Source organism: Muntiacus reevesi, chromosome 20, assembly GCF_963930625.1.
Source record: "Muntiacus reevesi chromosome 20, mMunRee1.1, whole genome shotgun sequence".
Classification (NCBI taxonomy): domain Eukaryota; kingdom Metazoa; phylum Chordata; class Mammalia; order Artiodactyla; family Cervidae; genus Muntiacus; species Muntiacus reevesi.
In genome coordinates, this window is record NC_089268.1 from 20934818 (window position 1) to 20950657 (window position 15840).

Consider the following 15840-nt stretch of genomic DNA (forward strand, 5'->3'; position numbering starts at 1 on the left):
ACTTTGCATCTTCATGAAAAAGACACCTGGGGGTGTCTCCTGCGTAATAGTTCTTAAAGGTACCAGATATTGAGAGTCTATTACATTTTCCCTATAGTCCAGATAGGTAATATGTATACGTGTGTAGTGTTTTCTAGGACAGTAGCCATGGCTAGGCAGAGCTTGAAAGTTGCAAGCAAATGGGAACACGGCATAGAGGTTTCAGGGGTCCTCTTGGAACTAAAGGACCTGGAACTCCAGAAGCTTCTTTCCTGCTGAAGGGTCAAAATTGTAGCACCTGCGGATGAGCACGGGAAGCTCCACCTGGAACCCAGTGACAAGAAGGGGATGAAACCCCAGAAGTAACACTCCCATGGAGCTGAAAAGGGAGGGGCCAGTGTAGCACTCTCAGTGATTTGATGCATCTTAGTCCAGTCCCGGAGAAGGCAATGGCACCCCACTCCAGTGTTCTTGACTGGAGAATCCTAGAAACGGGGGAGCCTGGGGGCTGCCATCTATGGGGTCACACAGAGTCGGACACGACTGGAGCGACTTAGCAGCAGCAACAGTCCAGCCCCTGGAGCTGTGTGGGAGCCACTACCAGAGGAATCAACACCCCTTAAGCTGGAAGAATCTGACCATTGGTCAGCGATCTACACTCTCCTGGGGTTACATTCCTCCAGACAGTGGTTGGTGGGGGCCTCGGGCTCTTGGAGCAGCAGCCCCATCAGAGGTGATCAGATCCAGAGACCACCGCGCTCCGGCCACCATCACTCTGTCTCTGCACCAGTGACTTCTGGGACACATTAAGGAAGGAAAGTGTCAGGGCTTGGCTTTTGGGGCTACTCTAGGCCTGCAGAGGAGGCTTTACTTAGACCCCAGATTCTACACAGCTTGTTCAATGCTCACAGCAACCCCAGGAAACAGGTATTGCCATGATCAGCATTGCACAGGCAAGACAACTGTGGCCCAGAGATGTCAAGCAGCTTGTCCTAGCTCACACAGCAGGTGACTTTCAGGGGCACCGAAAGAAAGCTGCATTCTTCTACTGCATCTTCCATCACCACTACATGGGCTCTGCATCTGAATTTCAAAAGAAGTCAAGAATTAAAAGCTTTTGACTTATCTGAATCAATGGGCTCTTTACCCTGGGTGGAGAAAGCTACCAAACACTCTAGAGAGACAGCTCAGGAGAGCAGGGAGGCAGGGGCTGATACCACTGGCCATGGGCTTTTACATCTTCAGACCTCCAGTCCTCACTGTCACCACCTGCCAGGGTACCTGAGACTTGTATGAGTCGACCTTTGACATCGGTATTCCCAGGGATGTGTTACCAAGTAAGGATGCACTGCTGACATAGCAGGGCAGATGAACTTGTGTATTGCATTACTGACCAAAGAGCAAAACCAGGAGGAAACAGTGGCATAATGTGACAAAAGGAACTTCAAAACCTGATAAACCCATGACTGGCCAGGTGACCAGGCAGCCAGTGGGCAGCTGGGGTCTGAGAGGTAACACAGCAAAATTTGATCCCGTCTGTTCTGGAAGTCAGATGACCACGCCACGGGTCGCCATGACTTGACTTGTGCTCTGGACCACTGTGAGAGTCTTCTGGATCCCTCCATAAATGAAATGACTAGTCATTTCCATCAGACAATCAGCAGGCCTCCGTTCTGTTTCCCCCGGGGACTGAATTGATCATTATTTACTATACCGACCCCACACACAGACTGTTCTGGAGTCCTGCAGATAAGGGCTTTATGGTCCGTCAGCATCTGTTCACTGCAGCACTGTTGGCTGTGAGCTTTCTATCAACAGCACTCCTGATGAGAATGATCACGATGACCCGAGGCTGTTAGACGCTCTGGACATTCATCCGCACCAGCAAAGCCACCGAGCTCAGTAATGGTAAAGCTGCCTGCTGAGAGACCTGCCTCTGATCAGGACTCTCCACGAGAGCTCCACCCGAGGTGCCTAGGGGTGGGGGTAAAAACACCGCTTCTGGGTCCCACCTACAGAAATTGTGATGTAACTGACCAGGGAGCAGCCTGGCATCAGAAGTTTTAAACTGCTACTGTTGCTAAGTCACTTCAGTCATGTCAGACTCTTTGCGACCCCACCCCTGGGATTCTCCGGGCAAGAAGACTGGAGTGGGTTGCCATTTCCTTCTCCAATGCATAAAAGTGAAAAGTGAAAGTGAAGTCGCTCAGTCATGTCCAACTCTTCGCAACCCCATGGACTGCAGCCTACCAGGCTCCTCCATCCATGACGTTTTAAAAATCTCCCCCAAATTATTTGATCCTGTAGCCAACCTTGAGAACCACTGGTTTCTGTTGAAACTCAAGAGACATGTGTTTCAAACTGGGTGGCTTTGGTGACTTTCTACCTCTGGGGTCTAGGACGGGGACTGAAGGTGGAGGTGGCGCTACGGGAGGAGGAATGCCTTGATCTAACTACACAGCACATCCTGTGTTTGTCTTCCCAAATCACTTTCTGTTTTGCTTTTATTTCCTTGTTCTTTTTTCTTTCAATAAACCACGCTCACTGCCTCTATCAACTCTAACCTGTTGTCCTCCCTTTGTGATCAAAGTCCCAGCTGTGTATGATCTCATTTATTCTCAAAATAGCCCTGTGAGTGAGGAAGCAGCCAGGCCATTGTTCCCTAAGGCAAATCAGGGACCTGCAGATCAAGAAAGGTTCTATCTGCCATGGGACTCATATGCTTATCGAAGTCAATGTGTTCTCAGCAATTTTCAGCTTACACAACGTTTTCCTCTATTTGTTCCCGTGGCATCCTCGCAGCCAGTCTGTGGTGACAGTATTTTCATATCCAGGGTGACCACACGTTCTCATCAACCCCAGGTGACACCTGCTGTCCCAGCCTGACTATTGGAAGTACCTCCTATCTCCCTCAGGAGTTTGGACAATAAAAGATAAGGGTACTTTATTTATAATCACCCTCTTGTTTGAAGAGGGGGATGCTGAGATTCACAGAAGTTACGGAACTTGTTCAGAGTCACTTGGCCAACAAGAAGCAGAGACAAGATTTGAGCCCAGTTCTCTGTCCCCTCTGCCCCATTCGCATTTGTTGGGAAATGAGAATGAGAGCTGACCGACTCAAACCTTTCTTATTATAGATGAAGAAACTAAAATCGGTGGGTCAGTGATCTCTTAAACATCCCCATGAGATGGCTTCTCTGGTGGTCGGTTCAGTGACTGGGACTCCGCCCTGCAGTACAGCGGACACGGGTTCAATCCCTGGTCCCGGAGGACCCCACGTGCTCACATGCCTCAGAGCAACTAGGTCCACACGCCGTAACTACTGAGCCTGTGCTCTGCAATAAGAGAAGCCACCGCAATGAGAAGCATGGTGATGAAGAGTGGCCCCCTCTCCCAAAGCTAGAGAAAGCCCTCGTGCAGCAACAGAGACACACCAAAGCTAAAAAAAAAAATAAAATAAAATAAAATAAAATTAATTAAATAAATAAATCTTTTAAAAAAAAATCCCCATTAAAATGTTCCCTGGAAGACAAAGACTTGGAGTACAGAGCAGGGATGGGCGGGAGCCTTGATAGCGCTCCATGACCATATTAGAATGGACTGGAGATGGAAATGGCAACCCACTCCAGTATTCTTGCCTGGAAAATCCCATGGACAGAGATCTACAAAATTCCTGGCGGGCTACAGTCCACGGGGTCACAAAGAGTTGGACACAATTGAGTGACTAACACATTAGAATGGATTTGTAAGTTGCCAGTAAGTGTCATCTTAGAAACATGTGAAAGGCTGACTTGGCAAAAGAAAGTACAAGGCCTGACATATGGGTATTTGAGAACGAATAAAAAATTTAGAGTCTAAACTGCTAGCTGAGGGCTGGATCTGAATGTTATTTACTGCTATCTACGTCTGAACATTTCACAGATGCTCTCTGAGCACCTGAATTTTTCAACCATAAAACGGGATGAACCACCATCCTTAGTTTCCGAGGTTGTTACAGGGAGAGCAAACTGCGGCTGGCAAAGCGCTCGCTCAGCGACATGTCTCAAGAGGTCCCTGGGAGCCACATGTCATTTGCTTTCACCAGTTTTTATGAGTGAATCAAGGCTCATGGATCAAGGAAGCTGGGGATCCAATGAGATAAGGTATTTGAATGTGCTTCCTAAGTCCTAAAATGCCACCGTTTAGTATTACTAATAAGCAGCAGCAGTGGTGACAGATAATGATCACCAATCGATGTGGCACAGAATCTATCGTGAGTCCTTGAATCTCTCACGATAATGAAGGTTTTGAGTGACATAGAGGAGGCTTTCCTGGAGGCTCAGTCGGTAAAGAGTCTGCCCACAAGGCGGGTGACCTGGGTTTGACCCCTGGGTTAGGAAGATCCCCTAGAGAAGGAAATGGCAACCCACTCCAAAATTCCTGCCTGGAGAATTTCAAGGACAGAGGAGCCTGGTGGGCTCTAGTCCATGCGGTCACAAACAGTCGGACACAAGTGAGTGACTAACTTTGCTTTCCCTTTTCCCAGGGGACAGGCCAGGTTAGGGGGGGTCCCTTCAAGGAAGTGTTGAAGACGACCACATCACAACACTTACTGGGTGGGGAGAGACTGCCTGGAAGGCTTCCTAGAAACCAACCTTGCTGGGCCTGTAGAAGTCACCTCGGATACCTGAGACCTTCCACAAGGCCTTTCTTCTGATGGGAATCCTACAGCTACGAGACATGGTAAATCATGGAAATACCTGATTCTATAAATCAGGACACGGCTGGCTGCCTGGGAAGTGTCTTTATTTCACAATTATTTTCAGCCTTTACTTGCCCTTGTAAATGATCACTACTAACCAGAAGCTCAGAAAGGGGGGTGGGGGAATCAAAAGAGCTTTCCTATCTGATTGTTTGTTCCCCATCAACTTGGTTTCTGTGCTGACTAAGAAGGCCTGCTTGGCTCTCATGGATTGCTTTCCTTTAGGGGAAAAAAAAAAATGACAACACAGGTAGTTTAGAATTCCTGTGGGCACTAGGGGCTGCTAAGGGAGCTTTTTATACAAATGGAGAAAACTTCCAAGTTGCCAACATGAAACTCAGAAGGTGCGGGTAGAATGGACTTCTCACTTAGGAGCAGGGCAAAGGGCTCTTTTGGTTCTAAAAGAGTCAATTTGTGTTCCAAATAGCTTTCAGGAACTTGACACTGTGAAACGACCTGCTCCCAGGGAATCTGAGAAAGTCCTAGAATAGCTTTCTTCAAGAAGAACAGCAAGAGTCCTTGCTCTGTGAAAGCTCTCCGTATTTGCTCCCTAGACTGCAGGCCTGGACGCTGGGGGTCAGGGCAGCCCTGGCCAGCTCTGGGTCCAACACTTCCAGCCTGGGAGGACATGACCTCTTTCATTACCTTGATCTGCCAGAGAGCCTGAAAATCCTTCCCAGAGGGGTCACAGAAACAAAATGAGGGTGACGGAGACAGAAGTCACATTTGGGGGAAGAGAAATAGGTCCAGGAAAGTTGTCTCACTAAAAAACAAATGCAATGTCTACACATAATTTTGCAAAATAACCCCCAAAATGTAAAGCCCAGCCGAAATATTTAACAAAACTTTGTGGTAGGCTGGGCCAACTGAGAGTACTTTTCAAGTGTAAGATAAGTCACAACTGGTTTATTATTTTTTAATAAGATAAATAAAAATTACCTAAGACCAAAAGGTTGCTATCAGGGTCATATAGATCTTACACTTCTTGCGAAAATCTATTTGTTTATTTAGTTTATAGATAAGGATCCTTTGACCAAAACAAATTTAAAAGGCATGTATATTTCCATACATTTCCCCATGTATAAAGAGAAATATACATGTCTTTTAAATTCAGCCAGGAGGCTCCCGACAGGCAAGTTCTCTTCCCTTCTCAGTTACCTGTATATTTCTAGGGAAACTGCATTCTAAGATGCTTGGGGTTTTGGGGTTTTTTTTTTTCCCTTTTGTGAAAGTTCTCAGCGCTCCGGCACCTTGCCGGCGGCTGCCCTTCCCCCAAGTCCTGGCGACTCCGCACCGCCCTGGAGACAACTCTTCTGCGCTCAGGTTTCTCGGCTTCTGGAGGACCTATCAAATGTTTCTTTCTTATTACACTGGAGAACCGGGAAACGGTGCATCAGCCTCCATCCTTCCTCCTCCAGGTTGCAAAGAAGTGTAAGCAGCTTTTGACGTTAGACTGTTTCGGCGCAGGGAGCGAGGGGACTCAATGAATTCCCCCCGCCCCGGGCCCCCACCTCCCAGTCTGTCTCAGGTCACCCTTTGCATTTCCTGATACAACCCCGCGGAAACACGATTATGACACGAATAATAATGTGGGCGAGTGGAGTGTTTGCTTTCCGGCTTGCAGATCACAGCACAAGAACAATCTTTGTTCCCTTTTGCTTTTCTTTTAATAGAGCAAAAGAGGAAAAGGAGGTTTTAAGAAATGTTATTTCTACTTTGCCAAAGATCATATTATTAGTAATGCTTTCTTTTCTCCCTCTTCCTTCCCCTCACCTCCCCGCCTTTTTAGAAGAAAGCTTCATGGGTCCAGCCAGGTTCCTGCCCTCATCCTGCACCCGAAGATGCCCTTCAGGACAAACCAAACTCGCGCCTAGGCAGGGTGACCGCCGGTCCTGTGGCAGGTTTGACAAACTCTCGGAGAAGACAGCCACCTGCCAGAATGCACCTGACTCCATCCCGCCCAGGAGCCCCGACGCGAGGCTCGGGTTTGCAGAAAGGCCACCCCGGGGACCGCCAGGGCGAGGCTGCGCTCCCTGGGGAGGGTCGGGCAGAGCGCTAGGCGCCGGGGCACGTGAGCCGCGAGCCGGGCTGGAGGCGCAGCAGGTGCGGCGGCGCTGGGACGCCGACCTACCTTCACGAAGAGCTCGATCTCGGGGTCCCGGTCGTCCCCGTTAGCCGTCGCCGTGTCCGTCATGCCGTCGGCGCCCGGGGCCAGCGTCCCGGGCCGGGGAGGCGCCACCTCTGCGGCGCCCGGGCCAGCGCTCCTGCCGCTGCTGCCGGGGGGCGGGGGCGGCCTCCGGAGGGCGTTTATTTCTCTAGTTTCTTTAATCTATTTCCCCAGCCGGTGACAGCGGTGCCTGAGGGATCGGTATCCCGGGCGATCGCCAGGAAAGGGGAGAAGCCAGGAGGGGGCAGAGGACGAGGCGGAAAAGGTGGGCTCGGGGATGGGCTGCAGGTTCCCGGGAGCAACAAGTGCCGCGCGCTGGGAGGTGTCACAGGATCCGCGCGGGGCGGCGATCCTGCGGCCGCCGCCCGCGCCCAAAATAGCCGGCGCCGCGGGGCGGGGTCAACCCGGCGGGCAGGAGGGGCTCCGGGCGAGCGCGGCCCCCGCCCCGCATCCCAGGCCCCGCGGGGCGCGCCGCGACACCACCGCTGGGATAGGAGGATGTTCTGGGAAAGATAAAGGGGGAGGAAGTGTGAGAGGAGGCAGGGGAGGATGAGAGAGGAAAAGAGATGGCTTTAAGCCATTTAACGAAGCATCAGCTCCTGTAAGTTAACTCTCCTACCAGCCCTCTCCACTAGGAAACCCTTTTCCTGCCTTAGGGATGCTCAGAGTGGAGAGGAGCTATGGGGAGCCGAGAAGAGAACGGAAGGACCCTGAAACTGTGCATTTGCCATCCTCGTGCGGGATAGGTTAGAGTGGGCCTGGGGGAGAAGGAGGCAGGGAAGGGCAGGGAGTTGTGTAAGGTAGAGAGGTGAGCCTGCCGGGTCAGGATACGTGTCCTTTAACCTCTGAGCTATTTTTCTTTCCCCTTCTGTCATTTTGTTTTTTCTTTGGCTTTCTCCTCTTTTTTGTTCTTTGCTTTCTATTTTTATTTTATTTTCCTTTTTTTTAAATGGCATAGAATACGCACATGGGCTTCCCTTGTGGCTCAGCTGGTCAAGAATCCTCCTGCGATGCGGGAGACCTGGGTTCGATCCCCGGGTTGGGAAGATCCCTGGAGCCGGGAAAGACTACCCACTCCAGTATTCTGGCCTGGAGAATTCCATGGACTATACAGTCCATATACTTTGCCCACCCTATGCAAAGAACTGACTCACTGGAAAAGACCCTGATGCTGGGAAAGATTGAAGGCAGGAGGAGAAGGGGACGACAGAGGATGAGATGGTTGGATGGCATCACCAACTTGATGACATGAGTTTGAGTAAGCTCCAGGAGTTGGTGATGGACAGGGAAGCCTGGTGTGCTGCAGTCCATGGGGTCACAAAGAGTCCAACAAGACTGAGCGACTGAACTGAACTGAATATGCATATGGAAAAATATTCATATCCTAAGTGGATGTAAGTTCAATATATTTTCACAGTCTGAACTCATCCATGAAACCAGCACCAGAGAAAGAGGTAAAATGTTAGCTGCTTGCACAGAAGCTCATCCTGGTCTCTCCTCTCTAGCTCTCCCCGCTTTCACGACTGTCACCACCTGGAGTTAACTTATTATCCCGACTTGTAATAACAGCACAGGTTAGTTTTGCCTGGAATCTTGCAAAAAGCACAGTATATACTCCTTGGTGTCTGGCTTCCTTTGTGTTCACCACTACACTGGTGAGATTTATCCATTCTTCAGTGTGTAGTTGGAAACCACCCATTTTTGTTGCTACAAGTTATTTATCCATTTGCCCTCTGATGGATATTTGCATAGTTTTTGGTTGATGACTTCCATGGGGCTGCTATGACCATCCTATCAAACATCCTTTCACAGTATGTGGACACTTTTTGTTGGCTGTATACTCAGGAATGGGATTGCTTGTTTCTAGAGTGTTAGAATGTTCTTCTTGAGTAAGCACTGCCAGCAGGTTTTCCAATGTGGCTGTACCAATTTACATTTCCATCCTCCATTTCTTTTTAAAAACAGGTGCTCAGTCTTTTGTATCTGGAATCTGGTCAACTTCTGTTTGTATTCTTTGCCTTCTCTAGCTGATCCTGTCTGTGCTCTGTCCTGCTGGACTTACAAATACATATTTGTTCCATGACTTTCTAAGAAAAAAATTAATCACTTAATAAAAATAAGTATCAGTACTTATTAGGTACCAGGTAAAAAAATGCTAAACTCTCTACATGTCTTAACTTATTTCATCTTTATAGATAGTGTTATTGTCCCAATTTTACAAGTGGGGAAACTGAAGCATGTTTATTAATATTTAAGCAATTTGCCTCTAGTCATTCAGCTAGGAAATGGTGGAATCAGAATTTGAACCCAGACAGACTAAGGCTATGCTCTCAACTATTCCAATCGCCTCTCTCAAACTCTCAAACAGGCCCTTTGGGAAACAAAGGCACTGCACTGGTCTTAATGAAGATTAAAATCTATTTCAGGAGAATATGCCCATGGAAAGAAAAACTCAGACTGCCTCATGAATTGGGTAGATGAAAGGGCTATGTAAGTCAGCTTGTCAAGAGATTATTCATCACCGTTGGAGTGGCCAGAAAGAAAGATCTCATAGAGCAGAAGAAACTACAACTGAACTTCCTGAATGACAGGCATCTGCTTGGTAAAGAAGATGGCAAGGTGTTCTGACCACCGCTTAGGACAGGTTGTTTCCCGATAAACTCCAAGTGCAAGTGTCTCCTGCTCACTGAAGAACAGAGCCACCAAGCCCAACTTGCAGCCCTCATGGTACCCTGCGGCCTAATCAAGGTGAGGCTTAATTGCTCTCCTCCTCGGTTTCAGGCTTACATCACCAAAGCCTTTAGCTGTCACCTTCACAGCTGTACATTCCCAGCCAGTGACTGCATACTCTGGGAAAGACAAGGTTACAGAGGGAGACTGCTACCTTCACTGCATGCCACACAGACTCATCACTTTCCTATTCTGGACTGTGGACAATATTTGCAACAGTAAATGAAATTTTATGCTCAAGTGCCTTTGAGGGCTTTTTTCTTTTCTGAATGAAGATGCTTTACATATGTGGTTATTTTCTTGGCTATGAGCTTAACAATATGTGGTATGACCTCTATTTTCCCCTAATCCCAAACCTAGCAGAGTTAGCTTTAAAAATATATATATATATATTTATTTATTTATTTATTTTATTTTCAGCTGCACTGGCTCTTTGTTGCTGCGAACGGGCTTTCTCTAGTTGCGGAGAGCGGGAGTTACTCTTCCTTGTGCTGCATGGCCTTCTCATTGTGGTGGCTTCTCTTGTCGCAGAGCACAGGCTCCAGGAGCATGAGCTTCAGTAGTTGCAGCACGCGGGCTCAGAAGTTGGGGCCCACAGGCTTAGTTGCCCCAAGACATGTGGGACCTTCTCGGGCCAAGGATTGAACTTGTGTCCCTCTGCATTGGCAGGCGAATTCTCATCCACTGGACCACAAGGAAGTCTGAGAGTTAGCTTTTATTTCACCTTCTCCAAATATCTACCACCTACTGAAAAATGAAACAATTCCCTTTTAATTTCTAGATACCTCTCACTTGGACATCCCTGTAGATAACTGATAGTTTTGATATTATAAACTTTCATTTAACAACAACAAAAAATTCTGTCTGGTTATAAAATACTTCTGGCATATTTCTAGTTTTTAATTCCACATTCTGCTTCATTTCACAATAAAAAGACTTCTTTTTTTTTTTTTAATAAAATGACTACCCTTTTACATCAAAGTATAATTGGTTAGGCAATTCTAACTTTCTTCAGAGAAAAGCACTTCCTTGATCATATAGACTGTACTTCTAGTAATCATAGTTTCACAAACTTGTTACAAGTTTTGGATAAATCCTTATTAGGCAAGCACTTAAAAAACATATTCAATGCTTACTTTAGCAGCACATATACTTAAATTGGAATGACACAGTGAAGATGAGAATGGCCCCAATGAAAGGAGTACATGCACATCTGTTTAACACTCATATTTTGTATGATTGTTAAAATAAAAAAATATATTTGACTGGGTTTTCAATATATTCAGATTCAATGATATGACATAAATGTGAAGGCAAAGGAATTTATATAGCTGTAATATCTCTATACTTCATTTGAAGTGGCAAACTATGAACTCTAAGCAGATTAAGAAAAGTCAGGTATGCATATGGTAACCACTCCTAAACAACAGCTATAAAACTTACACAAAGGGATATGGTTTTAAAAAAAAATGCAAGTTAAAGTGTAATGGCAAGAAATACTCAAATAATCTAAAAGGAGAGAAAAAGCAAACAGAAAACTAACCATACAATGGCACACTTGAATCTAACCATTTCAATACTTAAATTTAAATGGTCTAAACACAACTAAAAGTTGGAGATCGGGGATTTCCCTGGTGGTCCAGAGTTTAGGAGTCTGCCTTGCAATGCAGGGGACATGGGTTCAATCCCTGGTCAGGGAGGATCCCGTGTGCCGCAGGCAGCTGCGCACATGTATGGCCTCACATGGACCCCGGGGCCCACACACCACAACTAGAGAGTCTGTATGCTGCAAGGAAAGACCCCACATGCTGCATCTAAGACCTGACAACACAGCCACATAAATAAATACTTTTTAAAAGCTGGAGATTTTTGGATTGGATTAAAAACAAACAAACCAAGATCCAACTATGTGCTGTTACAGAATCTCACTGCAAATGTAAGCAGATGGGGAAAAATATCATGCAACTGCTAATCAAAGAAAGTCACTATATTAACACCAAACAAAATAGACTCCAGAAAAAGGAACTCATCATGGATAAAGAGGAATATTACATAATGAAAACAGAGTCAAGTCATCAAAAGCTATAACAACCCTAAGTGTGTATGTACCTAATAACAGAGCTTCAAGATACATAAAGCAAAAGTGATAAAACTGAAAGAGGAAAAAGACAAATATGCAATTGCATTTGGAGACTAAAACCCTCCTCTGTTAGAAACTGATAGCAGAAGAAGACAAAAAGTCAGCAAGAGTATAGAAGACATAAAAATAACACTATCAAACAATTTGACCTAATAAACATTCCCACACAACAGAATACATGCCATTTGCAAATACACATGGGATAGTCACCCTAACAGACCATATTCTGGGTTACAAAACAAACCTTAATCTTTTTAAAAGGATGAAATCTTACCACATATATTCTCCGGCCATAAAATAATCAATTAGACCAATACTGAAGATATATGCTGCTGTTGCTGCTGCTCTGCCCCTAAATGTTTGAAAATTAAGCAATACACTTTAAGAAATTCACTGGTTAAGAAGTCTCAAAAATAATTAGAAAATATTTTGAACTAAGTACAAACGAACACTGCTGCTGCTCAGTTGCTCAAGTCAGGTCAGACTCTTTGTGACACTATGGACTGTAGCCCACCAGGCTTCTCTGCCCATGGGATTGTCCAGGCAAAAATAATGGAGTGGATTGCCATCTCCTCCTCCAGGGGATCTTCCTGACCCAGGAATTGAACCTGAGTCTCCTGCATTGGGAGGTGGGTTCTTTACCACTGAGCCACCAGGGAAGCTCATGAATGAACACAGAATCTATCAAAATTTGTGAGATTCAGGTGATGCAGTACTTAGGAAGAAATTTATATGAGAAGTGTTCTTTTTAGAAAAGAATAAAGGTTTCAAATCAATAATCTAAAGTTCTATCTTAAAAAATTAGAAAAAGAATAGCCAGCTAAACACAAAGCAAGAAAATCAGGGAAACCCACCTCCACCCCTGGTCCATGGAAAAACTGTCTTCCACGAAACCGGTCCCTGGTGCCAAAAGTGTTGTAAAAGATTAACACAATAAACTTCTAGCTATATTTACAAGAGAAAATGTGTATATATTTTTATGAAACAGTGATCTTCTTTATAAGGATATCAATATCTTACCCCATGCCAGGGTATATCATTAGTTTCAAGCTCAAACCTTTAGGTACCTAATGATATTTAGGTGAATCCACTCTTTCTGCCCAAGGTATCTATTTACATAGGAATCGGTTTGTTTCACCCTTACATTCTCTACGGAGGATCTTTTGGACAATCTCAAGGGCTTCGGTTTCAAGCTGAGGGGACTGGCGGATTTTGATGACAGCTGCTAAAAGCCCCAGTCATATTGTGTCTTTGAGGGAGGACCAAGTGAGTGTAGCCAGAGAGGTGAGTCCTTCCACTTGCATGAGGTCACAGGCTGGGCTGTGAGAAGGATGGGGTGGGTTCCTAGTTCTGTTCCTTTATAAACTAACATTTGGGTGCGCCCAACACTGCCAGCGATCTTTGTCCTCACAGCAGTCTGCCTGCCTGTTCTCAGCAGAGGGAGAGGCCAGGGAGCAGGCTGGACTGAAGCCAGGGGTCCTTGTCAACAGCTGTCATTTATCCCATTGGTTCACTCATTACTCATCCTTATCACCAGGGTTTTGGGGATGCCATGCTCTTTCTAGAATCCTTTGAGAAAATGCAGTGTAGGTGAGCAATGAGCAGTCTTAGCGCTTGCACTATCCCTCCATGGAATTCCTTCCAGGGTTGAGTCATGTCTTTCTCACAACAATAAAAGCTCCTTGAAGACAAGAATCCTCTTTTGTGTCTCTTTTGCACTACCCACAGAACATAATGGCCCCTTGTTGTAAACTTGCAAACAAACTGATAATATTCCCAGTACAGTGTATATGCTCATTAAATAATGGTCGATGGAATCAGTTAATGAAGAACTGTGTGTTGTTCTTGTAGTCGCTCAGTTGTGTCTGACTCTTTGTGACCAAATGGACTGTAGCTCGCCAGGCTCCTCTGTCCATGGAATTCTCCAGGCCAGAATACTGGATTGGGTTGCCATTCTTTTCTCCAGGGGATCTTCCCAACCCAGGGATCAAACCCAGGTCTCCTGCATTGCGGGCAGATTCTTTACCATCTGAGCCACCAGGGAAGCCCAAATAAATGACTGGCACCTCCTTTAGTCACAGCCTTTTTCTCCGCTTGGACTTCTGTTTGTATCATGCAAAGGCAGACTTTAGTGAAATGGGCCTTACTGTGTGGAGTCTTTATAAGTGTTCTAATTTTGAGCTGAAACACAAGAAAGGGTTCTGTAACATTTTCTAAGAGACCGCCATGTATGAGAACTCTAAATCTCTTATCAGCTCACTTCATCTTCATAATAACCCAAGGCAGGTGCTATTAGTCTCATTTCACAAATAAGGAAGCGAAGACTTAAAGAGGTGAGGAACTTGTCCAAGGTCACATAAATAATTATAAACAACACAGCTGGTACTCTGACCCAGGTCTCTCCATCATTAAAGCCTATTTTCTTAGCCACCAGGATTTACTAAGTATGTGAAGTATGATGTGGTTGGACGAGGTTGAAATGCTGATAGAGATTTAGAAACGGCTTATTGAATTGGTAGGATCAGTGACTGGCTGATCTTAGATAAGGAGTGACTGGATTTGGGGTCTCTGGAACCATAAGAAACACACAGACATAAGCTGAAAAAAGAAATAGGGACCAAGAGTGATCGAGAATAAAAAATACCCATTCATTGGAAGGACTGGTGCTGAAACTCCAATACTTTGGCCACCTGATGCAAACCACCAATTCCTTGGAAAAGACCCTGATATAAAGTTTTAATAATACTATTTATGAACATACATAATGTAGCCAACATACTGACTGACACATAAACAAAGGACAGAAGAGTTATTTTGTATATAAGGCAGTGCTACATTTCACAGTCAGTTTCTCACTTGTTCTTTCACTTAACAAGATAGCTACTATCAGTATTCCATTTTGCAGAAGAGGAAGCAAATACACAAAGGTTAGTCAGGAAGCCAACCACAAGGCTCTAGAACTGGGGTTTGAATCTAGGTCTCCTTGACTTCCAAATGTCTACTTTTAGTGCCCTCAATAACTAAGCACTACTTAATTATTTTATTATTGTATTTAAATGCAAAGTGAGAGAGGAAGAGAGAAACAGACAGAAAAAGGAAGTAAATGCCCCGTTTAGAAGTGAACGCTGAAGATCAGCTATCAGAATATTCAAAAAGCAATGCTCCCAGGTAAAGAATGGAATTTGTACCCTGTAATTACCCTGACCCATGTTTGATGGCCTTCATCCTTTATCTGATTGTCTCCTTGTCATTGTATCAGCTCTTTAAGCTGCATGAAGAATTATTTTCTGAAAGGCAAAGTATATTATTGAGAAAATTACAAATTCTTTCTTGGAAATAAGCAGAATTGATCAAATTCAATTGCTATTATTATCTTTAAGGATTTCCCTGATGACTTTGCAGGTAAAGAATTTGCCTGCAATGCAGGAGATGCAGTTGTGGGTTCCATCCCTGGGTTGGGAAGATACCCCGGAGGCAGAAATGGCAACCCACTCCAGTATTCTTGGGAGATCCAGGTTCAATCCCTGGGTCGTGACGATCCCCTGGAGTATTCTTGCCTGGAAAGAATGGCATGGCAACCCACTCCAGTATTCTTGCCTGGAAAATACCATGGACAGAGGATCCTGGTGAGCTATAATCTATGGAGTCACGAAGAATCAGACATGACTGAACAAATAACACTATTATTTTAAACATCATCTGTTTTAAAAGTGGGAGCAGCAATAAAAGTCAGTTCCTCTCCTAGAATTCTAGGAATGTATGTGTATGTGAGTATTTTCTTTCTTCCCATATATTTCCTTGTATATATATCTCTCTCTACTTTAGGAACTCAGAGAAATAGAACATAATATTTCTGTGCATAATTACCTGGTCACAGCTAAGCAGGTACAGAAGAAATTTATTTCTGCAGCACAGTAATAAGTGATTCTCTTTAATCTTTATTCAGAGGGGAAGATTTAATTCTATTTTTGTCATATATTTTCTCCAATCTTGTGCAATCTTTTTAATCTGCCAGGAAGATTAACCCTACTCCCATATAAAGCTTGGACAGAAAAATTCGACAGTATTACCTTGAATTGTTTC

The 15840-nt window shown here is 45.1% G+C and overlaps 1 protein-coding gene and 1 non-coding gene across 3 annotated transcripts in view; one reads left to right on the forward strand and one right to left on the reverse strand.

Annotated features, from left to right (window-relative positions):
* CLIC5 (chloride intracellular channel 5) overlaps positions 1-15840 on the reverse strand; it is a 167344-nt gene that overhangs the window by 105986 nt on the left and 45518 nt on the right. Inside the window, exon 1 of one of the 2 annotated variants that reach the window (XM_065913410.1) lies at positions 6852-7249. The exons of the other annotated variant lie outside the window; for it this stretch is intronic. Coding sequence (XP_065769482.1) covers positions 6852-6914 — 63 coding nt within the window. The 5' untranslated portion in view covers positions 6915-7249. Of the gene's footprint in view, positions 1-6851; positions 7250-15840 lie in introns of those variants that run through there. 2 annotated transcript variants of the gene reach the window in all.
* LOC136152011 (U6 spliceosomal RNA) lies at positions 10746-10852 on the forward strand. Its single transcript, XR_010660169.1, has one exon. It is a non-coding gene; the product is annotated as a U6 spliceosomal RNA (small nuclear RNA).